The sequence below is a fragment of the Balaenoptera physalus genome (genome assembly GCF_965194825.1).
Source record: "Balaenoptera physalus genome assembly, chromosome: 3".
Taxonomy (NCBI): domain Eukaryota; kingdom Metazoa; phylum Chordata; class Mammalia; order Artiodactyla; family Balaenopteridae; genus Balaenoptera; species Balaenoptera physalus.
Genome location: NC_138890.1, coordinates 13,251,425 through 13,279,289, shown reverse-complemented (window position 1 = coordinate 13,279,289; position 27,865 = coordinate 13,251,425). Strand labels below are relative to the sequence as shown.

Sequence of the window (27,865 nt, the reverse complement as noted above, 5' to 3'; positions counted from 1 at the left end):
TTTTTACCATAACATTTTTATTAAATAAAAGGAAAATACTAGGAGACGACGTCTGCTAAGGTATGAGGTTAATTCTTTACATGGCGAGTGGGTCACAGAGACACGACATCAATCGTCCATTAGCAGCAGAAGAGACACTTTAAGTTGCCCCGAGGGGACAAATCTCATTTATAAGACAGTGGTGCTGGCCTCTTAAAAAAAAAGCAAAAGAGAACAACAACAAAAAAAATGGTTTTGAGGTTTAGACAACAAAACAAATGTGGCTGGAGATGCCGCAAAGCCCTTGAAGGCAGAGGCCTCACGGCACGCCTGACTTCCCACGCAGGGTGGGCACAGGCCCTGCGGCATGTCAACCTGAACACAGGGTTGGGGGGAGCAGAGGGCTGGAAAGAGGGGGAGAAATAAAAAGCACGGGACAGGCCTGTGGAAAGCAGACGCACTGTGAGATTCTGAAGCAGGCGTCCCCTTTCATTCACGGGACAGGGACAGGGAGGAGGAGAGCCAGCCCGTGCTTACTAAGGCCCCACACATCACCCAGGGCCAAAGGGGAAGGCCTGATGCCCGTAAGGACCGTCTCTGGGAGCTGGCTGTGTTTTTCTTCCTCCTGAAAGCAGATGACAGAACACCGTGAAGGTGCTAAGACCCAGGCCAGGAATGGAAATGAGTGCCGGCTCCCTCCTGCCCAGCAGCTCAGGCTTCTTGGGGAGGCGGAAACGTGCCCTTCTGGCCAACCCAAGCCAGGTACTTGCCAGCCGCTTCTCCTGCTCCTGGAGGTCCGTATGTTACAGAGATCTGGGGTGTGTTTATTTAAAAAAGGACACATGCAACTCATGGGGGTTGGGGGGAATTTGGGGATCAACTGTGAATGAGTTTGCATCTGAATATCTCAGACCTCTGGGCAGGGGGAGGGGAGAGAAGTGGGGCAAAGCCACACCACAACGCCTCAAAGGAGACCCCGATTCCCGCCCGCCAGCCATCCAGCGAGAACTCAAGGTGGGTGAGGAAACCGCCTTGGGTGTGAGTTTGCTGCCACATCAGCCTTGTTGCTGGCAGCCTCCCCCACCGGGCACAGAGCCAGAATCTGCTTCAGGAAGGAAGGGGGGTGAGGAGGGTGCCTTATGCGAGACCAGCCCGCGGGGGTGGGGATTCGAAGTTCCCCGCCCAGACGTGCACCCGCCAAGCCCCTCGCAGAAACAGCAGGCGGCCAGGCCAGGGACCGGGGTCCGGGGAGCTACCTCCTGGTCCTGGCCCGGGGCAGCAGGACAGGGGCACAGGCGATGCCCGCAAAGGACTCCGGGAAGTGCAGGTCGCGCTCCCACTCGTCCGTCTCAGTGTTGTACACCTGCACGATGCCTGTCACATTGTTGAGACGCCAGTTGTAGCCTCCGACGATGTAGATCTTCCTGTCCAGCAGGCAGCAGCCGGCCTCTGACTGTCCGGCCCGCATGGGGCTCACACTGGTCCACTGGTCCGTCTCGGGCACGTAGTACTCCACGGCCAGCACGTCGAAGCAGCGGTCAACGTGGTCCATGCGGCCGCCAAGGGCGTAGATGCGGCCGCCGGCGCCCACCATGGCGTGGAGCACCCGGGGCTCGCTCATGGGAGCCTTGAACTCCCACTGGTCGGTCTCGGGGTCGTAGCAATGCAGGGCCTTCTTGTCCTCCACCGAAATGCCATAGCCGCCCGAGATGTAGAGGCGGCCCCCAGACGAGGCACCCGCATGGCCCCATGTGCGGCGCTTCAGTGAGCAGGCATAGCCCCACTCGTTGCGCCGCGGGCAGTACCTCTCAACTGAGGCCAGGCTGCCGGCCCGGTTGCGGCCGCCCGTGGCGTATACCATGCCGCACAGCACGTTCAACTGGAACTGGATTCGGCTCTCCTGCATGGCCTGCAGGCGCAGCCAGCGGTTCAGGTGGGGGTCGTAGCGGTAGCAGGAGTCCACGGCGCCCTCGCCACTGCGGTACTGCAGGTGCTGACCCCCGGCCACATACACGAAGTTGTCCAGCACGGCCACGCACGTGTGGCTGCAGCCCACCTCCATCTCCGTCAGCTCACGGAAGTGGCGGGCCCCCGGCTCGGGCAGCTGATACACCTTGCTGCTGACCGAGCGGTCGCTGTCGGTGTAGGGCGTGCCGCCAAAGGCAACCAGCGAGGGCACGTCCGAGCGCACGGCTGTGCGTGGCGACTGCATCTCATGCTGCCGGAAGGGGAGCACCTGGTAGTTGAAGGCCTCCAGCAGGTACTGGCGGCACAGCACGTCCTCCACCATGATGTCCAGCGTCTGCACGCTGTCCACCAGGTCTGAGGACCGCATGAGCGGGAAGCGGATGTGGCAGAGCACGTGGCTGGCGCGCAGCCGCCGGGCGGGGTCGTGCTGCAGCCAGCGGACGGCCACACGGAACAGGTCAATCTCGGCGCAGCTCTGCAGCCGGTTGCTCTTCAGGAAGAAGACGAGGCGCTCCAGTGGCAGGTGCAGGAAGTCCTCCTCCTCAGCAATCTGCAGGAAGTGCCGGAAGGTGAAGGTGTCCACCGATTCCTTGAGCGAGGCCAGGCTGAAGGTGGTGGCCATGTGGCCGATGTTGAGGCAGGTCTCTACGCTCATGGCGGCCTTGAGGAACTCCTCACACAGCTCCACCACAGGCAGCATCTGCAGGAACACGGCTGCACCCAGCACGTCCTGCACGCAGTCCAGGTCCAGTGTCACCTCGGCACTGTAGGCGAAGTCGATGATGTGCCGCAGGCCGCGGGCCGACACGCCCTTCAGCTCAATAACGTCCTGGCTCGTCTCCCTCATGCCGCCCGTGAACATGGCCCTGAAGGTCAGAAACACAGCATGTGGGCTCGGGGCAGCCAAGGGGCACTGTGGCTGCCCGAGCATGGCCTGGCCCCGGGACACTGCGAGCAGGGCACGGCTGGCCAGGGGAAAGCAGGCCGGATGCTCATTAAAGACAGGCAAAAAGGAAAAGAAAGATTTTTAATCCACCCCTAGCCATGCGTCTTCCTACAAGCAGCAACTCCCCACTCTGCCCCCCTAGGTGGAGCCCTGCCTGGCCTCACCCAGAGGTGTGCGGTGCTGGGGCCCAGCTGGCTCAAAGGGCGGGGACCAGGGGCTGCTCGCTGCGGGGCTGGTGCGGCTGTGCAAGAGAAGACCAAACCTTGGCTTTGGCTCTGGCTCTGCGGACAGGTCTCCAGCCCCACCTTAACACCCAGCCCTGGACGACCACGCCGGTGGCAAGTTCAGGAGACAAGGCAGGGACCCCCAAGGGCACTAGGCACTGTAGTTCACAGAGCCCAGCCCCTCACGTGGGCAGCTGGCTCCACCTTCCCCAGCCTGGGTCACTGTCACATGGGTTGGGGAGGGGTGAGGGTGCCCAGGTCAGAGTGCCCAATCAGGGGGCTGTGCTAGGGTCCCTGCCATCTCCAGAGGCTTACGTGGTCAGGAAAGCCCCCTGAGAATGGCCCAAAGGAACACCAGCCCATCGTGAGACCTGCCCCCCAGCAGCAAGTAACCCCAGCTCTGTCAGCCTGCTATCCTGCTCTGAGAAGAAGTGCTAACGTGAGCGCTGCTGAGAGACGCAGGCCCTGGGTCACAGCTCCCCATGGCCTTTGAGGGCCCCCCACCAGGAAGAGGGGTGAGAACCCCAGTGCCTGCTCAGGGTTCATGGCAGGTTCTAGAAGATAGCATGTGCTCCAGCTTGGGGCAAGCTGGCATTTCATCATAACTATAACTACCATCAGCACACATCTGTGACAGCCGTCTGAGGGGAAAGAACTTCCCGACATTGCCCGACAGATGCCCGTCCCCTAGTCGCACACCCAGTGGGCCCAGCTCAGGCCCCAGAGGAGGGACAGCTGAACTTGGTGCTGCCGTGGGGCCACTAACAACCGCCCAACCCTCCACCGCAGTGCTCTACCAGCCCCCTGGACCCGGCCCCTTCTTGTCCCCGCGAGTCCCGTCAGCCCATCGAAGGCAGAAGCAATCACGGTGACGGTGACGGGAGGGAGCATTGCCTTTTAAGGCCTCACCAACTGCAGTGCCAGCACAGAGGAGCCTTTAAAGGGCAGTTCTGGCTGGGCCAGCCCGCCCGTCCCCAAATCCAGAACAAAAATAGAAGCGGCGCCCCAGATGGCTTGGCTGCTCCAACTCCCCAGAATGGCCCCTCTGAGCCCGTGGGGCGGGCAGCCAGGGGGCGCACCAGGCAAGGCACCCCAGCTGCGAGGAACATGCAGCCCGAGACGGGCACCTGGGATGGCAGGTGGGAACGCTTCGGCCACCCCTGGCAAAGTGGGGCTGAAGAACCACCCCCAGGGCGGCACCCCAGCTCTCTCTGGTATCAGGAGGAAGCTTGCCAGCTGGTCACTAAGGGAATGAGGGAGACTGTCCCCAGCCTGTGACAGCCCCCAGCTGATGAGAATGGCCCCCAGCCCTGCTCCGTGGGGCCCTCGCTCCCCTGCTCAGCCAGGCACAGGGAAGGAGCTTTCAGGAAAGGGCCTTCAGGGTAGAGAGACCGGTACACCCAGCAAGGCCTCACTCATCACGTGGGGCCTTGGACAGAGCCTGGCACACACAAGGGCTGCCGAGCAGGTGTCCCTCCCATCCCTCAGCCTGAGCACAGGTGCCATGTGGGCAGAGCTCATGCCTGTCTTATCCCTGCTAAATCCCCAAGGCCTAGAACAGCGCCTGGCACATGCAGGCATCAAATAAAGACTTAGAATGAAAACCTGATGGAGCCCTGCCACCTTGGCAGGGCAGAAGCTGCTAATCGGGCACCCACCTCTGTCCCCCAGGCATGCTCTGCTTGTCTGCTCAGTGTCCCCCACAAGTTTGAATAAGTAGCAAACCTGGAAAAACCTGCATGTTTACTGGACTTCTCTCCAAACCCAAAGATGGGCTAACCCCAGCCATTTTCCCTCAGAGCCATCCCCGTCTAGATGCCCAGCCCTGAGATCTTCCCTCTTAGAAGGGCGGCACCCTCCACCCTGCCCCTGGGGGTCCACGCTCACCTGAAGTAGTCGCTGCAGGCGGCCAGGACCACCTTGTGCGCGTGAAAGGTCTCTCGGTTGATGGTGAGCACGACATCCAGGAGTTGGCCCTGGGCGCGGAGGGCAGCGAGGCCCTGCAGGAGGCTGGTGCTGTGGCCCGGGGCCGAGAAGGTACACTTGAGGGCCCCGTTCTTGTCGGCCATGCTGCGGGAGAGCAGAGGTGGGCAGGTGGCTCACAGGCCTCAGGGCCGTCTGGTCCCTGGGCAGGCTTGGCAGGGCTCTGAAGCTGCCCCGGGTGGAGGCAAAATTGCCAGAACCAGCCCCAGAGAAGTGGAAACCAGGCCTGGGTCCCAATGGTGTCTTCCACCTGCCCACTGACTGGCCGTGGCAGTGGATGCGCCTCTCCAGCCTCCATTTGCCACCTGTGAAATGGGTTTGATGCAGGACCTGCAGAGGCTCCCACATCCCTTTTTTTTGTATTTGAGATGAGATTCACATAACATTCATCATTTTAAACTGTACAATTCAGTGGCATAAAATCCACTCACAATGTTATGCAACCATCACCTCTATCTAGTTCCAGAACATTTCAGCACTGTGAAAGAAGACCCATACCCATTACCAGTCACCCCCCCCAATCCCCCTCCCCCAGCCCCTGGCAACCACTAATCTGCTTCCTGTAACTATGGATTTGCCTGTTTTGATGTCTCATGTAAATGGAATCATGCAACATGCGGTCTTTTGTATCTGGCTTCTTTCACTCAGCCTGATGTCTTCAAGTTTCATCCATGTTGTAGCGTGTGTCAACGCTTCATTCCTTTTTCTAGCCGAGTAATATTCCCCTGTGTGGACACACCATAATTCCTTTATCTGTTCACCCATCTATGAACCTTTCTTTGGGTTGCTTCCAACCTTCTCCTCTTTAAAAATTTATTTCATTAGCTTTCATTCTAAAATGACCTGTGCTGGGGCTTCCCTGGTGGTGCAGTATTGCGGCTCATGGGCCGCTTCTATTTTTATTCTGGATTTGGGGACGTTAGGAATCTGCCTGCCGATGCAGGTTTGAGCCCTGGTCCGGGACGATCCCACATGCCAAGGAGCAACTAAGCCCATGTGCCACAACTACTGAGCCCGCGCTCTAGAGCCCACGAGCCACAATACTGAAGCCTGCATGCCTAGAGCCCATGCTCCGCAACAAGAGAAGCCACTGCAATGAGAAGCCCGCGCACCACAACGAAGAGCAGCCCCTGCTCGCCACAACTAGAGAAAGCCCGCGCACAGCAACGAAGACCCAACACAGCCAAAAATAAATAAATAAATAATAAAAAATAAAATGACCTGTGCCTACTGAGTGCTCATTTTAAGGTATAGGACTCTCCATGTCACCTCACTGTCCCCTGTGCCCCAGTGAGCCATCCCCACGAGTAAGCCCCTCTTCTCTCCCCTGCAGGAGGCAGGGTGGGATTAGTTGCCAGCACAGAGCTCCAGCACAAGTCTGAAGGAGGAACTCGAAACCTGCAGCCTCCCGGGTGGCACTAAGCCCCGGGGTTGGGGGTGCCACGGGCCAGCTTCTCACCGTGGGAGAGGGAGAGCCACCTCCAGCAGGTGCTGACCTTCAAGGTCTAGCCACTCTGACACCAGCCAGCATGCCTCTTGTGCCCTGTACCCCAGGGGAGGGCAGCCACACGACCATAAAGTCACCCTGGCCGTTTACAGAAGAATTTCGCTCTGGCTGCACTCGGTGGACACCCAGTCGAGGGGAAACGCCTGTCAGTCCTACCTTTCAGGGACACGCTGAGCAGTTTGTCCGCAGCCCCAGAGCTGTAAGAGGACACAGGAGGACTGAACCCGGGTCCAGGAAACAGCAGGTTGCATGGGATCTTCCTGTCACCAATGTAAGGAAGCCGTAAAACCAAGAATAACTGCCCTAAGATGGATTTACCTACGGGGGCAGTTAGCTGGGGATGTGATAAGTAAAACAGATTCCTGCACCTCAAAATGAGGATGCACAAAGCAAAGGTTGCCTTGGAATAAAAATAAAGTTTTGAAAAGGAGAGGGGTGGAAATAACCCAAATGCCCATCAGTGGATGAATGGATAAACAAAACATGGTGTATGCATACAATGGAATATTACTCAGTCATAAAAAAAGAATGAAGCTGAGTCATGCTACAACATGGAAGAAACTTGAAGACATCAGGCTTAGTGAAAGCCGCCAGACACGAAAGGCCACGTGTTGCATGATTCCATTTATATGAAATGTCCAGAAATCCACAGAGACAGAAAGCAGATTAGTGGTTGCCAGGGGCTGGGGGAGGGGGGGTGTGGAGTGACCGCCTGAGGGTACAGGATTCCCTTTGGGGTGATGAAAACGTTCTGGAACTAAACAGAGATGATAGTTGCATGACATTGTAAAAGCACTAAATGCCACTGAATTATATACTTTAAAATGGTGAATTTTATGTTATATGACTTTCACCTCAAAAACAAAACAAAACTCAAGGACATCTGAGCCTTCTCAGGTCCTGGGCAAAACCCTGCCATGACCTCCAGGGCCTCACAGCATACAAGGTCCTCTGTGGCCCAGCCCCTATCACCCCCACTCGCTTCCCCTCATCCCCTCCCCCCTCCCCAGCCCGTCCCCTTTGCTGTTTCATCTCGGAAAACTTTTGTAGACATGCATCGATAGGGCTTCCCTGGTGGCGCAGTGGTTGAGAATCTGCCTGCCAATGCAGGGGACACGGGTTCGAGCCCTGGTCTGGGAGGATCCCACATGCTGCGGAGCAACTAGGCCCGTGAGCCACAATTACTGAGCCTGCGCGCCTGGAGCCTGTGCTCCGCAACAAGAGAGGCCGCAATAGTGAGAGGCCCGCGCACCGCGATGAAGAGTGGCCCCCGCTTGCCACAACGAGAGAAAGCCCTCACACAGAAACGAAGACCCAACACAGCCATAAATTAATTAATTAATTAATTTTAAAAAATTAAAAAAAAAAAAAAGAAATGCATCGATAAATGAGTTTAGGAGCCCCTAATATATCACTTCCTCCTCCAAACACAACAGAAGGGGGCAATGCCCATCAGCCTCCATGGGGTCAAGAGCCTTCCCAGGACTCTCTCAGCCCCCACCCCACCCCAGGCAAAGGCCATCCTCCCCAGCCCTCTGCTCTCTCCCCATGGCCTCCGGCTCTCTGGAACTTGCTTTCCCATTCCTGTGACTGATACCTGCCCACAAATGAGGGCCAGGAATGTGGGCACTGGTCTTTCCAAGAAAGCAGGAAGAGAAAGAAGGCTCCTCGACTCCTGCTGCCCACCGGCTCCCAAAACACAACCAGGGGTAAAAGAGCTGACGTCGGGCACAAGACACACAGTCGCTGCTGACGGGAGGTCCCCGACTGGCACAGGCCGCCCACCTCAGCGGCCCTTCTGCAGAGCCTCGGGAAAAGGGGTAAACCATCCAATGGGCAGAGGGGCTGCAGGGCCCTGGGCACTGCCTGCAGGCCTGCGAGATGCTCAGGGTTCCGAAGGTGTGGGGACATGGCGGGGGGACAGGGGACGTGGCAGGGGGACACCACCTGTGCTTAGCAGAAAACCATCCTGTCTCTGGGAGGCAGGAACACATGTGATTCAGAGCCCAGCGCTGTGGTCATCTGAGCTGGTGATACTGGGACGCCAGTGGTGTCGGTAGCCAGATCCTGGGTTTGTCCCGGAGGCTGGGTGTGCAGACCGTGGAGGGAGGGAAGGAAAGGGACCCAGGAGGACCCTGAGTCTCTAGCTTGGCCGAGTCGCCTCTCCCCACCAGGTGGAGGGGATGCCCACCTCACACGCCCCCCTCCTCTCCCAGGCAGGAAGCAGCCAGTGCTGCTGCATCCAGCCCATCCTTCCTGACTGGGTCACTGCTCGGATCCGAGTCTCTGCTCTTTTGGTTTCCCAAGAACCCCACCTGACCCATGTTCTGAAGATCACGAAGAGAATGTCATTGGACCCTCAGGATTCAGAAGGTCTCAAACTGTACCCACCCACTGGCCAGGGCTGCCCTCAGCCATACAGGCCCTGCCAGGACATCTCCAGGGACAGGGTCTTGCTGTGTCCTCTCGGCGACACCCTGTGACGGGCCTCTGGACCGCCGAGCCAAAGCCACATCCCACATGAGCCTCCAAGGACCCTTGAGGTGCTCAGATCCATCCCCCCCTCCCCCACTCTCCTCATGGGCTTTTTTGTCAGCCCCTTGTCTGTTTCTCATGGGTGGGAGGACACAGCATGAATGAGACAGAGCAGACCTGCCCTCGTCAGGCACACAGTCCGGGAAATGGGGACCCAAAGCGGTCACATCATCCAGAACTGGCTTCACATCGAAGCTGTGAATGTCTCGGGGCGAGGAGACAGGAGCTGGGAGCAGAGAGGTGCAGAGGTCAGAAAAAGTGGGGGTGTCCCCGGCTTCTCCTCCCAGCTCTGCCACCCCTGAGGTTAGACAGTGATGCCCAGCCTGGGAGCAGAGGGCTTGGCTGCATCCTGGGTGTTGGCCCTAAGGCCCGACTCCCACGAACGGCCGTCCCTGTGCAGAGCCACCTCCCCTCCCAAGATGGGCCCCCTCCTGCCTGGGGCCAGGTGCTCCACCTTCCCTGTGCAGCACAGTGGCCTGGGATCAGGGACGGCTGGTGTGACCCCTTGGACCCTCCCTCCCAGGACCAGGGGGCAGAGAAGAGGTGTGTCTCAAACCAGGGACCGTGTTAAGATGCAGACACAGACGTAGACTTGGCCAGTCTGGGTAGCCCCGGGGATGGCAGTGCTGCTCTCCGCAGATGCCACTCAGCACAGCAGGGGCTGCGGGGTGTGAGGAGGTGACACGCAGACAGCACCTGTGCGCCACTTGCATCACCAGGATCACCTAGAGTTATCCAAGCCTGGATCCTGGCCCTGAGCAGAGTGTCTGGAGGGTTGGGCCGGGACCCAAAGCCTGGGAGGTGAATCTTGGCCAGACCCACTCCGGAAAGACTGCCCGGACTGCACCACGGCCCTTGCTGCTCCAGGCTCCGGCACCTGGTGTGAGGAGCAGAGGGCAGGATTCCGAGGCTGCCCTGCTATCTGCCAGCTGTGTGACTAAGGCACGTTGCCCGGTCCTCTGGGTCTTCATTTTCTCAACTCTCAAATGGGGCAGGCAGGACTGCCCTGGTGGTCCAGTGGTTAAGACTCCACGCTTCCACTGCAGGGGGCATGGGTTCGATCCCTGGTTGGGAACTAAGATCCCACATGCTGTGCAGCGCGGCCAAAATTTTTTAAAAAGGTGGGGAGGGGAAGGGAGGAGCAGACGTCACAGAGCTGCCATGAGGCTCCCCGGCCCCCATCACCTCCTGGGAAATGAGGGACCACAGACCCACTTCCCCCAGCTTCACTTTGGGCTGGCAAGGCCCAGTGGGGGGCTACATCCTGCCACCAACCATACAAGCCACTCGTATGCCTTTGAATGGGGCCAAGTGCTTGGGAACTTGAAGCTTGGAACCACCCACAGAGCACCAGCCCACGGCAGGTGTCAAGTGAGCCTAGCTGGCCTCTCGGTGGACACCTCACCTCACAGATTTTGTATATTCCCCCAACCCAGCCTTTGACATTTTGCTTTTAGCTGGCCTCAGTTTTTTCTTAGAAGTTCCTCTGAGAGCGTGAGGCAAGCTGGGAGGATTTCCTGTGCTTCCTCTGAGCTCTGGGGAATGGCGTGCCCATGCATGTTTTCACCAGAAGAAAGATCTCACACCAGAGGCAACTTCATCCTGGGGCTGCTTGGTTCCTGGACATATATTTACTGTGGTCCTCCATATATAAAGAGCACCAAGAAATCAATACAAAGTCAGCAATGTCACAGAAGGATGTGGGCTGACGGTTCCTAGGAAAGGAAGCACAGCTGGCTGGAGAGACCTAAGACTCAGCCTCGCTCATGATAAGGGAAGTGTGCTTGCCAAAGGACTGGCTTCACCCCTCAGGTGGGCAGAGTCATGGCGTGGGCCATCTGGCAGCAGACGCTCTTGTCCATTCCCAGCAGGAGTGCAAAGAGGGACAACTCCCAGGCAGGCAGTTTGGCAGACCTAGCAAAATTCTAAAGGCTCACATCCTTGACCTAGCAAGTCTACTTTTGGGATTTACCTGAGATGTACGCACATGTGCAAGTTGAGAGATGTGTGAGGATATTTACCAATACCATTTCTGGGGGCTGAAGATGGGAAACAAGCTAAACACCCTTTAAGGGGGTACAAAGGGCTGCCCTCCAGCCGAGCACGGAGGCCGTGCATACCCTAAGCATTAAAACGCTCCTCTGCAGGAGTTAGGACACCCCGGCCCAGGAACCCCTACAAAGCCCATAGCACTTCTGCTTACAGGGTGTGGAGCCCAAGTTGCACCAAGGGGGTAGGAAACGGCCCCTTTCTGCACATGCCTCATCCTGTCCCAGGCGTTCCTCCTCGTGCCTCCAGCAAGGCTCATGGCACCTCACAAGGCTGGTTTCCTCCTCCCATCTCACCAGTGGGACAACTGTCTCTGAAGCCCCCACCGCTACCCCACACACACCTCACAGCCTCTGGGGAACTCAAGGAAGGAGGGAGGAAGCCGGCAGGGGCCAGAGTCCCCAGCCTAGACAGAGAAGCAGGCTTGGCTGGGCGGAGGTGGGCAGGAGGAAGAGGGAGGGCCAGGGCCTGGGACCGATGACTAAGGGAAGGACCCATTACTCAGGCCGGCCCAGACAGGGGGCGGCTGGCGAGGCGGGGCCCCGGGCCCCCAGGAAGGCGGCAGCGGCAGCCCTTGAGCTAGTTCGAGTCTCCAGACGGCCACCCAAGCCACGGTCACCCGCGCTGAGTCATCGGAGCCAATGCGTCAGCAGTCGGGTCAGGGCGTCTCTGGAGGCCACTCACTGCCTCCCCAGCTGCACCCTCAGCCTGGACCTGGCCTCTGACCATGTGCCCCCCGCTGTCCTGACCCCAACCTCCGCGCTGTGTCTCTCTAGCACTGTCATCAGGCACCCCCAGCCATGTGCAGTCCCGTGCTGGACACGGGGACACAGCTGTTGCCTCCCTCTGGATGTCCCTGCACAGGGGCTGACAGCCAGTGGGACTAGGTGGGGTATATGCCCACCTGTGGCAGGATCCCCACAACCTCCAGGCGTCCCCAGCCTGCTGAGCCCATTGCCCATGCTGTCGCTGGATCCTTGCTGGCGCCCCCTGTGGGGACTCCTTCCTGCCCCCCATCCTTCATGGGGTCACCCCCCAAATACACCAGGGGCTAGAGTCCTTGCCTCAGGGCCTGCTTCAGGGGGACCCAAGGCAGGATGGCCTAGTGAGGGACAGCCACAGGAGGTGGAGAGCCACACCAACAGTGACAGGGCCCCGCGACGGCGGTAGGGGCTGCCTTGGGAGCAGCACTTGGCGGGGTGGGCGCTCCCCTCCTCCTGCCCTCGCCCGGCTGCTGGCCCTGGTCTCCACTGTCGGTTTCCCAAGCCCACAGGAGAGATATGAAGCCCCGGAAAGTTCTTTTCACTGGAATGTCCAAAAAAAAAAAAAACGGGAAAAGGCAAGACCAAGAAAGAATTTCATGGAAACATTTCTTTGGGGTTTTGTAAACTCCTTTCCCACCCCCACATGGAGCTCAAAACTCAGGCCAGAACAGAGTCTGACGGTATTGCCCCTTTAACATACTGTTCTGACATGCAAATTCCCTCACTTCCCCTCAAAACAGAGAGCACTTCCACTTTCAAAGCCAATTTTGGTTTTATTGTCCATGTGGCTCGATGGAGCACAGCAGCGCAGCGCAGCTGGTTGGCTCACACCCCGGCTGATGCAGTACCAGGGAGCTCCAGGCCACTCCGCCTTAGGGTCCTGGGTGCATCAGCAGGGAAGATACATGGGGGGACAAAGGGAGACAGAGACCCAGAGAGGGGGAGAGAGACCCAGAGAGAGAGAAAGAGACCCAGAGAGGGGGGACAGAGACCCAGGGAGAGGGGGACAGAGACCCAGAGAGAGGGGGACAGAGACCCGGGGCGAGGGGGGGGAACAGAGGTTGGGGGATGGGGATGGGGCTCTCTAGCTGCAGATGGAGAAGTGCCGGCAGCCCGCTGGTCACCTCTCTGTCCTATTTCCCACACCACCAACCACTGCCTCCTATCCAGCCACACTGGAAGCTTCTCTGGCTTCCCCTTCCTGCCCGCCTCAGACCCTTCACAAAGCAGGCTCACTGACAGAGCACATGCTGGGCACAGCCCTTCACAAAGAACTTCATGAATCCCTGGCCAGCCCAGGAGGTCAGTGCAGCAAGTGTCCCCTTCAAGATGGAGAAACTGGACTTGCCTGGTGGTGCAGTGGTTAAGAATCCGCCTGCCAATGCAGGGGACATGGGTTCGATTCCCTGGTCCGGGAAGATCCCACATGCCGCGGAGCAACTAAGCCCGTGTGCCAGAACTACTGAGCCTGCACTCTAGAGCCTGAGTGACACAACTGCTGAAGCCCGCACGCCTAGAGCCCTTGCTCCGCAACGAGAAGCCACCACAATGAGAAGCCCACACGCCACAATGAAGAGTAGCCCCTGCTCCCCACAACTAGAGAAAGGCTACACAGCAACGATGACCCAAGGCAGCCAAAAATAAATAAATAAACAGATTTATTAAAAAAAAAGATGGAGAAACTGAGGCCCAGCATGGCCCCCACCCCATGGCTGCAGGCAGCTCCAGTACTGGCTCCCACTTCCCGCTCTACTACAGCCTGCTGACTCTGCCAAGGCCACTGCTCTGCCTTCCAGGCACGCAGCTCCATGGATCAAAGGTGCGTCTGAGCCAAGGTCCCAGATGTCCCACAAAGGCAGACACCCCAAGCCACTGTTGCTGTGGTTACCACAGTATTTCACAGCTCTGGGTACTGTGCTCCCAGCCCAAAGGATGGAGTCACCATGTTTTGGCACCTGGCAGTAGCCCTCAAATGCTCCGGCTGGCCAGCAGCCCCCATGCTCACGTCAGCACGCTCTCTCCTGGGGCTGCTCACCCCAGGCCGGCTCCGCCCTCCTCACCCCCAGACAGCCGCAGCCCCACGGTAAGGGGCAGCTCCTTCTGAGATGCCTGCAGTCCTCTCACAGGGCTTGATCCCTGGGCGCTCTGGGGAGCAGATGAAAGAGCAGGGCTCCTGTGTGGACAAGTGTGGAACCCAGGAGCAGATGAAGGTCCTCAGAGCAGGGTCCCAGCAGGCCTGGAGGCCAAACCACTGAGAGAGACTGGGGGGCACAGAGACCCATAGAGAGGGGACAGAGACCCAGAGAGAGAGAGAGAGAGAGAGAAGAAAATCTGGCCAGGGCCCCAGATCCCATGTGCCCCTGAGCCTGGGCTCTTTCCACAGCATCAGCTGAATTGTTTTATTTCTCCCTCCTGGTCATCATACTGGTTACTTCCTACATCTTCTGCGATAATTTAAATCAGGATGCCCAGTGCCAAGGTGGATCTGCGCACCCCATGGGAGGCGAGGTGAGCCAGGCCGCCAGGCAGGGGCAGAGCCTCATCCACTCCTTCCCACCTGCTCTGCCTCCTCCAAGAGCTGGGCCGTGGACACATCTAGGGCCCACTGTGAGCCCACCCTGGGAGCACGTCGCCCACAGAGACGCTCTCCCTGAGCCCTGCAAAGGGGCGCCAGGCCACACTTGCCCACCTCATCTTCAGGGCATCACCAGGCAGGGCCACCCCCCACACGTATGTCCTTGGCTCCTGCCTGTCTGTGCCTGCAGTGCAGTGACAGGGTGACAGAAGAGAGGCGGTGCTGGGTGCTGGGGAGTACCGGCAGGAGGGAACCATGCAACCTGCCGGCACCCGGGACTGGTGGCTCCTGAGAACCCCCATGTGACAGCCAGGGAGGCTCAGGGTCCAGAGGGTGGTAGGGAAGGCAGACAGGTTCTAGAACCCACGTCCACCTCAAAAGAACCATCATGACTCCTCCCAAGGACCCAGAGAGGTGACAGGAGCAAATTCCTAGGGGCTGGGGGTAGAGGCAGGGGTGTGCCTGGCCCCACAAGTCACCAGCCTCACAATGAGACCCCACCAGCCATCCTCAAAGCCTGGCTGGGATCCTGCGCACACAGAGCCTGGCGCCGGACAGCCTCGCTCAGTGCTGGTTGCACTCAAGGCAAGTGGAACCACCGGGTCAGCTCCATCATCCCGCCCTTCTGAGACAGGGACAAACCGCGTGAATTCCCCCACTCCCGCAATACTCACTGGGTTACAGCCAAGAACTCTACAGGTATGGCCCACCCTCCCACAAGCAGAAGGCAACAATGACATCAAAGTCCATCACTCTCCTGCCTAAGCCACCTGTGGCTCTCCGACAGTCTTGCTCTTCAGGGACCACAGTGAGCCCAGTGCCCCTGAAGCCCAGCCGTGACCTCTTGCCCAGGCTCTCTGCCCTCACCCCAGCCTCTGACTGGTGCCCCAGGGAGCCCAGGATGTGTGAGGATCTGGCCACTGCTGATGGACAAGAGGACCCTGTAGGCAGCACTTCCCCAGTCCCAGACCTGCCAACTCCAGAAACTTCTCAAGTCTAGGAAGACAGAAGGGGGACACCCAGACCCTCCTTCCCTCATCATCAGCAAGCTCTCTGCCTCCACGTACCCCCACCTCTCCCCACCCTGGCAAGCGAGCACCCACTCCATGCAAGACTGTGGGCCCGGGGCAGTGCCAACCTGGTTCCCAGCTTGCCTCTCAGTGGGCAGCCTGGAGAGGGGTATACCACTATCGTCACCATTTTACAGATAGGGACATTGAGGCACAGAGAGGTTCAGGCATCCACCCAAGGCCACACAGCATGTAAGAGGCCTGGCCAGTGTCAGCCTCTCTGTAGCCCCAGGTGGATGGGCCCCTTGATCACCTCCATGATGCAGACGGGGAGACTGAGGCTGGGAGAGCTGAGACCACTCACCAGGAAGGCCAAGCCAGGAGGTGGACGTGGAGCTGGACAGCAAGTAGGGCAGGATGTGGCTCCTCAGTGGCAGCCAGGGCAAGGGTGTGGACTATCCCACTAACCCCCCGTTATGAGGGAGGTAACCCCATTCTGCCAGGTCACAGTGGGAAAGCCCCACCCAGGCCTCCACACCTCTCCGACCCCAACCCAGCTCTATTTGTCTTGCCTGCCCATCGCTCCACCTGGTAAACCATCCATCTGTTTCCAACCTGTCTCCTCGAAGCTGCAACAGGAGCCTCACCAAGCAGGGCAGGGTGGGTTCTGTCTCCTGCTGTGTTCCAGCACCTGGCACCATGCCCAGCATGTACTCAGAGCTCAGTCACACTTGTTGATTAAATGGCTGGATGGCTGAGTGGGTGGGTGGATGAATGGATGGATAGATGGGTAGATGGATGATGGATGGATGGATGGACAATGGGTGATAGGGTAGATGAATAGACAGATGGGACAGACGGATGAATGGTTGGATGGAAGAGTGGGTGGATGGAAGGATGGGTAGATGGACAGACGGATGGAAGGATGGATGGATGGATAGGATGGGTGAGGTGGCAGGTGGATGGCTGCTAGGTGGCAGCAGTGGCTGGGGCCTGACTCATATCTCTGCTTGTTGCAGGTATCTGCTGCATATATCTGCTCTGTTACCCGCTCCACGCAACCTCCTGGTCCAAGTCCTGGGACTAGGTATGTTATCCTCTGACTGGGCTGAACCAGGAAGCCCTTGGCAGGCTCCTCTCTGGGATGTCTGGCCTCCACACTTTACTCATGCTATTCCCCAGGTTGAAGGGCCAACTCCTTCTGCCCCCCACCTCCACCCCTCCTCCCTATGCTGCACTCTCAAGCCCACTAGCTCTTCCACGCTCCTCCATCACTTTCCCTTCCAAGCCTTCTCGAAGTAGAAGGTCTCCCCCATGACCTCCCTTGCCCTCATGGCCCAGCCAGGGTTCCCCACAGCCTCCGTGACCCCTCAAAGCCCAGCCAGGGCCCCAATGCCAGGGGCAGCAAGGGCGACTAATAAGCAGGTCTCAGGGTGAAGCTTCGCCTGTTTTGTTCACACCCACTGACAAGAGGCTGATCCCAGTAAGAGCCCATCCCCCCACATTATCCCTGCTGCACTGGGCTTGGAGATGGGGCCACTTGAATGAGCAAAACCCCTTCACTCTACAAATTAGGCAAGTAGGCACATGACTGCATGGCCCCAGAACACCATTCAGAAACCCTGTTGAGAATCCAGCATTGCAAATGCCAGCATTTCAGGACCCAGCCCAGCTGCCTCCCCTGGCAGGGCAGGTATTGAGGTTCTGAAAGAGACAGTTCCACTAAATGGCATGCGCTCATGCCCAGTGGTGCTAGGCCATATGCAGGCAGACACAGTATGGGTATGGCTCAGCAAGGACCTTCCAACAGCAGCACAAACTTAGGCATCAAAAGGGGCCTCTCATGAATATCTTCATTTTAGGGGGTGCCAACATCCCTTCCTTCTTCTGTTAAGGGCCCCCTGTTTTCCTCAGGGAACCTCCTTCACTCTCAGCCCCAGTGGTAAGGATCAGGAGACCCACCCCTGGGCTGAAAAGGGAGAATTCATAACCCAGCCTGGCCAACCAGAGCCTCCCAGGCCCCCAGCCATGCTGACTGATCCCAGGATAGGGAGTGTGACCCATTCGACCCAACCAAAACCTTCCCTGGGACTTTTGCTGGAGCCACCAGGATGGAAACTTCCCTTCCCCTTAGGGTTGCTGGGATGATGGGGAGCAAGGTGAGGTTACCTTGCCCAGCCAAGAGCTAAGAGACGGGAGTCACAGGTTCCAGAGGAATCATCTGAGCTCTGAATTTAATGAATTTAAAAACTGGAATTCTCCCTGAACTTATTTTTTATGTGAACGATGAACTTTTATTTTTTAACTGAAGGCAGTGAGTCGAGTTGAGTTTCTGGCTCTCGTAACCAAAAGGGGCCTTCAATGTCAGAAGCCTCTGATCCGGGGCTCGAATTCTGGATGAGCCTCTCGAAAAACTACTGTGGAGTTAATACTTCTCCAGCTACCACTTCTCCCTGCAATGCACACTGGCTTCCTACCCTGGGAATGCGGACGAGGAAGCCTCACTGGTTGATCTGCAGGCGAGTGGGTGATGACCAGACCCAGCCCGAGCCCCGCCTGCCCGTAAAGAGACAGCCCAGCCATCTCCCTGTGAAAGGTCAGCAAGCTACCCATGCCCCCTACTGTGAAAGTTCAGCAACTCTAAATGCTAAAATACTGGAAGCACGCCTAAGGCTGGAGCTGCAGGGAAGCCCAATGCCATCAGCCTCGGCAAGGAAAACACCACCCAGAGTTTCTGCAAGTGACTCACGTGGAGCATAAACATTTGTGTGTTCCCAGTCTCCCTGCCTTACAGCCCACGGGCTGCCATTACCCCTTGCACGAGAGAGGTGGGGAAAAAAGAGAGAGAGCAAGAGAAGCCCTCCTAGGATCAACCAGACTTCACCAAGCCAGCACACAGTTATGACTTTAACTATAGTCCTGGAAGTTTTCCAAGTTGAGGCTGCCTCGGGGGTCTGCAGCGGGGCTCCCCTACATGACTGTTGCTTCACGGGCATTTTGTCACCCCCCCCCCAAACCCTCCCTCGGGAGAATGTCCCACTCTCAGCTACAGTCATGGAAGATTCTGAGTGATCACGTCTCCCTGCTCCTGCTTCCTCCGGCAGACTGCTTCAAATTCTAACATCCCTCTGAGAGGCGAGCTGTCCGGATATCCAGCCCAGCCCAGCCCAGCCCAGCCCAGCCCAGCCCAGCCCGCTCCTGCTAGGATTCTGTCTTTGACCCCTGTGGAATTTCGCAGTTGTGGCGTCAGAAAACGTCTTCGGCCTCGATCCTTGATCCTCCTCGGGTGACCCCCCCTTGAGGCCTTTAAAAGCCCAAAGGTCCACCCCTCAAGATTTCCTCCAGGCTGAGCGTGTTCAATTCCGGAAGCTGCTTCCCTCATAGGAAAGGTCTGCGATTCCCCAAAGGTGCCGGTTACTTCCTCCTGAATCACAGTATTTTCAGTGTGCAGCGAGGTGGTCTGCGGGAAGAGCTCAGCAGCAGGGCTGCTCGGCGAGGGGTCTGAAATCACGCTGGATGCGCCCCAAAACCCACTCCGCCAAGGAATGTTAGGGAAACGCTCTCATAGCCATGGGGGATGAGTTCTGTGAATCCTGAGCAGCCCTCTCTGAAGGGAAATGGGAAAGGGGCGGGGAGGAGGAAGGGACTGGAGACTCGGGGTTAACAAGTGTTAAGAGCCCGTCTGCACAGCTGCGGAGCGGCTACCACAGGAGGAGGGCGGGTCGGCCCGGTGGGGACCCAGCGGGCCCCAGCCCCCACTTCCCCCGGCAGGCAGCTGGACAGGGAGCGCGGCTGGTCCTTTCCCCGTCTCCAACACAGCGCTAAGATCCTGTCCGTGAACTAAATGGAGCGCGTGCAAAAGGGTACTGCTCACTGGCTTCTCTCTAACAGGGCTGACTCACTGACAACACACCTGTGAGTCTCTGTTTCTCTGCCCGGACCCTGCCATTAACAAAAATCAGGAGAAGAGTGACCCTTGCTCGGCTGGCCGTGGAGGGCCGTTCCAGAAGCCTCCCAGTCAGGCCAGCTCCTCCTGCAAATCCATCGTAGACTGTATGTAGAATATCCGCTAGACTGTATCAGAGCCTCCACAGTGAAGCCCTGCCTGCGGGGAGCACACATTCTAGGGGACACAGATCCTTAAGAACACAGAATGGACCATGAGCCTGGGGCAGAGGACGAAGAGGGGCAGATGGGGGGAGTCATGGTGGACAGAGTGGCCAGGCCCCAAGGAGGCAACACAGGAATTGTGCAAAGCTCTGGGACAGGTCACCCCAGCCGAGGGAGGGTGAGCTCACGAGGCCCAGGAGGGGCACCAGCCTGCTGTTGGAGATGTGGGCTGTGGAAGCACGGGGGCCCGTGGGCGGGCAGGGCCTCGCCGTGGGGGACAAGGGGATCATGTGGAGAAGTGAATTTTGTTCTGAGACTGTTCTGAGAGTGAGGAAGCCCCTGGCAGGTGTCAGACAAGGGACGGCCTGGTCTGATGCCTGCCTTGGGAGGGTCCTGCCAACTGGAGGTGGGGGGACAGCAGCCAGGAGGGCAAGAGTCGATGGCAGCTCAGAGCCAGGATGAGGTGGAGGTGGAAGAAGGGGCCGGACGGGGATGTGGCTCAACGGTGGAAGCAACACAGTGTGCCAACAGATTAAAGGAAGAGAGAGCAAATAAGTGTGCATGTGGTTAGTGCTCTCAAGGAGGTCAGAGAGGAGAGGCAGGAATCGAACTGGGAAGGACCAGGTCCTGGTTGTTAGAAGACCAGAGACCCTCGAGCAAGGAGAGGCACGAGGACTTTCCAGAACAGAGGGGGTACCTTGAGCCCTCCAGGCCAGATGTCCATGTCTGCTCCCTGTCCCCACTGGATGCTCTCAGGCAGCAGAGCCTCTCAAGCCAAGTGGGGCCTCATCCTCCTGCCTGACGCGTCCTCCACCAGCACTCACTCTTTGGTCCACGGCAGAAACCTGAGAGCTGGTGACTCCCAACCTGGCTGCCACCATGGGTCAGCATGTCACACGGGTTCAACCTTGAATCTTCCCCAAACCCATGCCCGCCTCACCATCTCCACGCCCCCGCCTCAGCCCAGGGCCCCTCATCTCCTGCCAGAGGGATCCTTCCAAAACACGAATCTGACCCAGGTGCCCCCTCACCCAAACCCTGCACCAGCCCCCAGTCTCCCCACTCCTCCCTCTCACCCTCTCCAGCTCCTCTCTGCCCTCTGGACCCCTAAAAAGCCAGGCTCCTCCCCCTCCAGAACCTGCACATGCCACTTGCCTGTACCCAGAAAACAGGCCACCTCCCGAGACTCCCTTCCCCCAAGCTGATGGCACTAACCTTTAGACTCTGCTCAACCTCATCTGTAAGGAGACTCTCAGAACCTTCCACAGAAGGCAGGAACCTCCAACTCAGCCTCGGGACATTTTATGGCAACCGTGGGGAAATGACGGCCCAATTGTTTCACTTGCTGGCACATAAGTGTCCCACACAGGCACGGCCCATCTGTCCGGGGGCCCCATATGCCCAACACCAAGCGCAGCGGCAGGCACACAGGAGGCATGAGACCACCGACAATCGCCAGTGGAAGAGAAAGGTGTCAAATGAGTCCCATCCACAAGAGGAAGGACCTGGGGATGCCGAGAAGTCACCCTCCCTCCTCCCCCTTCTCCAGGGCCTTCAACCCTAAGTCTGAAACATGCCCCAAGACCAAAGGGCAGGAGTGCAGAGAAGCCCCACTTTTAAAGTGTCTGGGGGGGAGGCAGGCGCAAACCTCCAACCTGGCCCCTCTGAGCTCTCCCGTGAGGATCGGCAATAAAACATAACCAGTTAAGGAAAGTGCGATGACACACTACATCTACTCCCTAGAGATGGCGCAATGATAGCAGAGGCTAATAAAGCCTTTCTACCCCATGACTATGGCTGACAAGAAGGCCATCCCCGGGGGGTTGCAGCTACTGGATGGAAGTGGTTCAGCTATGAGACAATCAGGCTGCACAATTCAGGGCGAAGTGTGCAGTTTTCAGAGCAATTTCACATCGTGAGCTCAAGGGACCCTACTGGTGAGAAGGTGAGGAATGGGGCGCCTCACTCCCAGAGGAGCTGGGCTGTGTGACCCAGGCCCCGAGCACCTCTGCCCAGCACTTTCTCCAGCTCACCCCAGACTCAACTGCCCCACCCCAATACTCTGCCAAGACCCACCAGCTCATGCTCTACACTCTGTTCCTAGGTGCCAGGCTCACATGGCAGCATCTGTCCTCTCAATGCTGCAGAAGCAGCTCAGACTTGACATGTTCCATTCTCCCACTGGCCCTGCCACTGTCCCTCTCATGGCCACCAAGTAATGATACTACCATCCTCTGAACTGCTCAAGCTGACAACCACAGAATGAATGCTTGTATCCCCCCAAAATTCACACATTGAGACCTATTCCCTAATGTGATGGTATTAGAGGGCAGGGCCTTCGGGAGGTGATTAGGTCATGAGGATGGGCCCCTCATGAATGGAATTAGTGCCCTTATAAAAGAGACCCCAGAGAGCTCCCTAGACCCTTCCACTATGTGAGGACTCAGCAAGGAGGCCATGTCTATGAACCAGGAAGTGGCCTCTCCAGACACCAAATCTGTCGGCGCCTTGATTTTGGACTTCTCAACCTCCAGAACTTCAAGAACTAAATTTCTGCTGTTTATAAGCCACCCAGTCTATGGTATTCTGTTATGGCAGCCCAAACAGACTAAGATACCAACTTTCTCTTCCCAACCTGCCACATTGGCTCATTAGCAAGACCTGCCAAACACCCCATGATCCCTTCTTGGTCCACGTAGGCACAGCGGACAGAATGCTAACAGCTTCAGGACCGCAGGGCAACATTGCCACTTCCACACTCACACACACACGTGTGCAACATGCTGGGCACCCTCTGAGCATACCCTCACCCTAGTTTGCTTCTTCCCAGCTACCCTGCCCAGTGGGTCTGGGGTCCCACTTCCTGGATGAAGACTAACACACAGAGGGTTGCAGATGTGCCCAAGGCATGCAACAAGCATGTGGGTCTGATGAGGTGCCTGATGCCACCAGATCTCCCAGAATTCCTAGGAGGAGTTGAGTTCCTGTCTCTGAAGGGTCAAATTCCTGTCTCTCCCTCTCAGCTGAAGAGAGGATGAGGCCAAAGGAACAAGAATCTTCTCAGAAGGCCAAATCATTGCCCAGTCTTCCACGCAGGAGTTGGGGGGCTGGACTCTTCCAGAGCCTCAGGGATTAGTGGAGACAACCTAGGGTGCAGCCAGAGAGGGCTTGTTAAGAAAGTTTAAACAAGCAAAGGCCACCAAGCCAGAAGCAGACGCCTCAGCTGAACTGTGCCAAACCCACTCACACTGTGTCCCAGTCACGACTTCCCAGAGAAACACCTATGACTGGCGTGCCCCTCACCCAGATACTCCTGCCTCACCCCCCAAGAAGCAGTGTGAATCAATGAGACTGGGCCCCATCCAGACACCTTTAGGAAAGATGGGCGGTGAAGAGAGGATGCCAAAGGCCCAATGTCTGAAGAAACTTCGTGGTGAGAAGGTTCCTCCAGAACTAGGCAGGCCAGGTACCTCACAGCAATGGAATTTTAGCTGGGGAGGTGCGACTCCTGGGAGAGTTCCTCCACCCCCTCACAACACACTGTAAACCTCCTCTCTCTCCAGGAGCCTGGACCCCCTCAAGGGCCTGAGGTGGAGCTGAGAGGGGGCCTGCTGCAGAACAAGTTTCTTTTGTGTGAGTGAGCCTGCAGCTAGGACCCCACCTCCCCTCAGCAAGCGCCCAGCCAAGGCAGCCATGCTCTGTCCATCCCAGAGGTTCGGCTTGGTCATTAACGACCATCTCTACTAGGCAACGGGTTTTTTGTTGATCCCTCGAGATAGGAAGGAAGGAGAATAAGCTTTTCTCTTTCTTTTTTCCCCCTTGGTTGCAGAAAAGTGAAGTTGGAACAAACAAGTTATATAATGCTGGGGGCGGCTGGGGGAACGCAGTCCTTCCTAAGGACAGTTTTTCAAGTTGTGGGACCGTTGGAAGGGCCAAGGGGAAGACAGGAACCACCCCCACCCCTGGCCAAATGACAAAACCCTTCATGGGACAAAAAGGCAGATGCAGGCACCACCTGGAAGGCTGGAAAACCAGCCTCACAGACAGGGCCAGCCTCCCCCCCGGTCCCTGGCAGGCCCACAAGTCTCCCCGAGAAGGCAAGGGACAGACCTGACCACCTAGAAGGGACTTCCTACCAGCCAGACTACAAGCCCTAGAGAGCTTTCCCACACTTCATTCATCCATCCCTCCCTCCCAGCCATATTTCCTTTTTTTTTTTTTTTGGCTGCTCCAGGTCTTAGTTGCGGCTTGTAGACTTCTTAGTTGCGGCATGCAGACTTCTTAGCTGCGGCATGCGGACTCAGTTGTGGCATGCATGCAGGATCTAGTTCCCCAGCCAGGGATCAAAACCGGGCCCCTGCATTGGTACCGCAGAGTCTTACCCACTGGACAGAACACCAGGGAAGTCCCCCAGCCACATTTCTTGAACACTTCTTTCCTCTGGGCTGCCTGTGCTCCAGGCATACAAGACCAAGACTACACGAGACAGACGTGCTCTCTACCCTCAAGGCATTTCCACTAATAAACACACCAAGTAGTGTTGGGTGGTTACTGCATGTTCAAGGACACACAACAGCCATAGGACCCAGCAATTCTGCTCCTGGTATATACCCCTAAGAACTGAACACAGGTGTTCAGACAAAAACTTGTACATGCATGTTTATAGGAGCATTTATCCAAAACAGCCAAAAGGTAGAACCAACCTAAATGTCCTTCAGCTGGTGAACGAATAAAGAAAATATGGTATGTCCACACAATGGAATGTTATGTAGCCATAAAAAGAAATGAAGTGCTGACACACATTACATTGTGGATGAACCTCGAAAATATTAATATGGAGTGAAAGAAGCCAGACACTAAAGGTCACATATGGTATGATTCTATTTATAAAACAGGTAAATTTAGGGAATTCCCTGGCGGTCCAGTGGTTAGGACTCTGTGCTTCCACTAATACGTTGCATAGTCGCGTGGTGAGGCCAAAAAAAAAAAAGAGGTAAATTTATAGAGACAGAAAGTAGATGAGTAGGGACTTCCCTGGTGGCGCAGTGGTTAAGAATCCGCCTGCCAATGCAGGGGAAACGGGTTCGAGCCCTGGTCCGGGAAGATCCCACATGCGCGGAGCAACTAAGGCTGTGCGCCACAACTACTGAGCCTGCACTCTAGAGCCTGCGAGCCACAACTACTGAGCCCGCATGCCACAGCTACTGAAGCCCGCGTGCCTAGAGCCTGTGCTCCTCAAAAAGAGAATCCACCACAATGAGAAGCCTGTGCACCGAATGAAGAGTAGACGCCGCTCGCTGGAACTAGAGAAAGCCCGCGCGCAGCAACAGAGACCCACCACAGCCAAAAATAAATAAATAAGTAAATAAATTTATTAAAAAAAATAGGAAGCAAAAGTACAAAGATTCAATGAACAATTTTTTATATTTTCTGGGATGGGGAGGCCCTGCTTGCTAAGAACCTCAATTGCTAAGGCGAAGGGTTACGCTACAATGTGCATCATTGATTTCCTCTGCCTCTTTTGCTCTGTTTTATTACAACCCCTAATTTGTTCATCACTCTAGTATTTGTAGAAAGATGTTTTGTATTTTGCCACATCATGATAACAATAGTCCCAGTTTGACTGGCTGGTTTATAAGTTTAAGTACAAATAAATAAAAGATCCATTTTCTCATTTGAAAAAAAGAGAAAAAACTTAAACCTACACCTACCATAGGACCCAGTCATTCCACTCTTAGGTATTTACCCAAGAGGATGAAAGTATATGTCCACACAAAGACGCATACCCAGATGTTCACAGCAACTTTATCTGCAATTGTCAAAATGGAAACAACCCAAATGTCCATCAACCAGTGAATGGATAAACAAATTGTGTCCATCCATATAATGGAATAGTAGGCAGCAGTGAAAAAGAACGAACTTCTGATACTTGTGACAACACAGATGAAACTTCAAAAATATTCTGTTAAGGGACAGAAGCCAGACACAAGAAGCCACATATTATATGATTCCATTCATGTAAAATTTCTAAAAAGACAAAACTACAGAGAGCGAAAGCAGATCAGAGTGTGCCTGAGGCCAGGGGTGGGAGAAGGGTTGACTGCAACGGGCTTGAAGGAATTCATTGCGGTGATGGACACGTTCTGAAAACCTGGATTGTGTTAATGGGTACATAACTCTATAAATTTATTAAAACTCAGTGAGGAGACTTCCCTGGTGGTCCAGTGGTTAAGACTCCGTGCTCCCAATGCAGGGGGCCAGGGTTCAATCCCTGGTCAGGGAACTAGATCCCGCATGCCGCAAAAGCCCACCTGCTGCAACTAAAAGATCCCGCATGCGGCAACGAAGATCCTGTGTGCCACAACTAAGACCCGGTGCAGCCAAAAAAACAAAAAACTCCAAAAAACTCAGTGAACTGTTCAGCTAAAATGAGTGAATTGTATAGCATGTAACGAATTATACCTCATTCTTCCTGGTTATCCGTAGCCAGGGCTCAAAGCAGGGACTAGGGTTCACTGTCCCTTACATGCCACCTCCTACTGGTCACCAAATCCTGTCCACTCTACGCCCTGCATGTCTTCCCAAATCCCCTGATCTCTCTTTGCTCCCCACTACAGGCCTCCAAAGCCCAACTCATGCACCCGGACCCTCAGGCCTTTCTGAGGCACACGAGTATTGAACATTTCATCATTTATCAGGCTGACGGAAATTATTTGCTCCCATAAGCTCACCAGCAAGAAAAAGTCCAAATTTCTTCCTTAGCCAGCCAAGGGTAGCAGACTGTCCTGGGGGACCGGGATGAGAGGGTCTAGACTACTCTGGCCTTGTGCAATGGGAAGAGGGAGGGAGGTCTTACATCCTAAGGCAGGTGTTCTTTTCCCTCTGAGAACCCAGAACAATGCATAAAAATACCTTCAATTGCTATGCCAATTCTTCGGTTCAAACAACCAGTCTCAGGACTTGTCCAAAGGGAAACGGGGCCTCTCTCAGACCAAAAGGGGTGAATTCTTCCACCTTGATCTGAGGGCAAGACCTTGCTTCAAGTTCTTTGCCCTGGGGGTGAATGGGATTTACACCCCATGGGGCTCGTAGGGAGGAGCCACAAGGATGGACCGTTCTCATGTATTTTTTAAACCTTCAGCGCTCTCTCACCATCTTCAGGCTTCCCAAGACCCACTCTAGCCCCTCAGGACCCCTGGGACCCCAAGACCTCTCCCTGCCAATCAGGACTCACTGGGACCCCCAAGGCCCCTCAGCTCCCTCTCTCAGGTTCTCCCAGGTCCCTCAGGCCTCTTTCAGGCCCTTGGGTTCACTTGAGCCTCCTACTCTCAACCTTCTACAGTCCTCATCCCTCCCAGGTCCCCTCAGCCTGTCCTCAGGACCACCTTTAGAAACCTCAGGGTCCTTCAGCACCCTCTAAGAAGCCGTGGGCCTCAGCCCTCCAAATTCCCCTCAGCCCCTCCTCAGAGTAGCCCAGACAGCCTCAACAACCTCAAGACCTTCTATGGCCCCTGCTCAGGACCTCCCTGCCTCCCAGACCCCTTGGCATCCCCAGTTCCCCCATGGCCACATCACAGTCAGGAGCCCCTGGGTTTCCCTTCAGATCTCCACACCCCTCAAAGCACTCTCAGGCCCCTAGGGCCGCATGCAGACGCCTGGAGGCCCTGGGGCCCCCAACCCGCCTTCGGATGCCCCGTGAACAGCCCTCAGTCCCCTCAGTACTCCATAGCCACCTAAAGTCCGCAGCCCCCGTAAAAATCCTCGAGTCTGCCCAGGCCGCTCCTCCAGGACTCCCCTTAGGTCACTCCAGCCCTGGGGCAGGTGCAGGCCCACCCTATGGGCTGGTTCTCACCTGTTCGGGCGCTCGGGGCCCGGGCCCGCGCCGAAGCCGCCGCCACCAGCGCCACCACCGCCACCGGACGCCGCCATCTTCCCGCCGCCGCCACCGCGCGTGCTAGTGACGGGAACCGCGCGCGCCGGCCCGGGAGACTAAGTCTCGGGGGGTGGGGAGGGGCCTGCTCTGAGGAGGGGCGGGGCCCTAGGCGAGGGGCGGGGCCAGGTCTGAGGAGGAAGTGGGTCTTGGGCCGCGAGGGGGCGGGGTCTGCGGATGGGCGGGGCGGGCAAAGGCAAGTGCCTGTTCAGCTGGAGGCGGGGTGGGGCCTGGGGAGAGGGGCGGAGTCTGGGACGAGGTACGGTCGTGGGTCTGAGGAGGGAC

General features: G+C 56.8%; 1 protein-coding gene across 1 annotated transcript; it reads right to left on the bottom strand.

Moving 5' to 3' along the window:
• Window positions 1–27,643, bottom strand: KLHL26 (kelch like family member 26). Its single transcript, XM_082455492.1, is given in 4 exon segments — window positions 1–2,863; window positions 2,865–2,895; window positions 5,005–5,187; window positions 27,503–27,643. Coding segments are annotated over 4 exon segments (1,923 nt in total). The 5' UTR covers window positions 27,580–27,643; the 3' UTR covers window positions 1–1,231.
• Window positions 27,644–27,865: the final 222 nt, after the last annotated feature.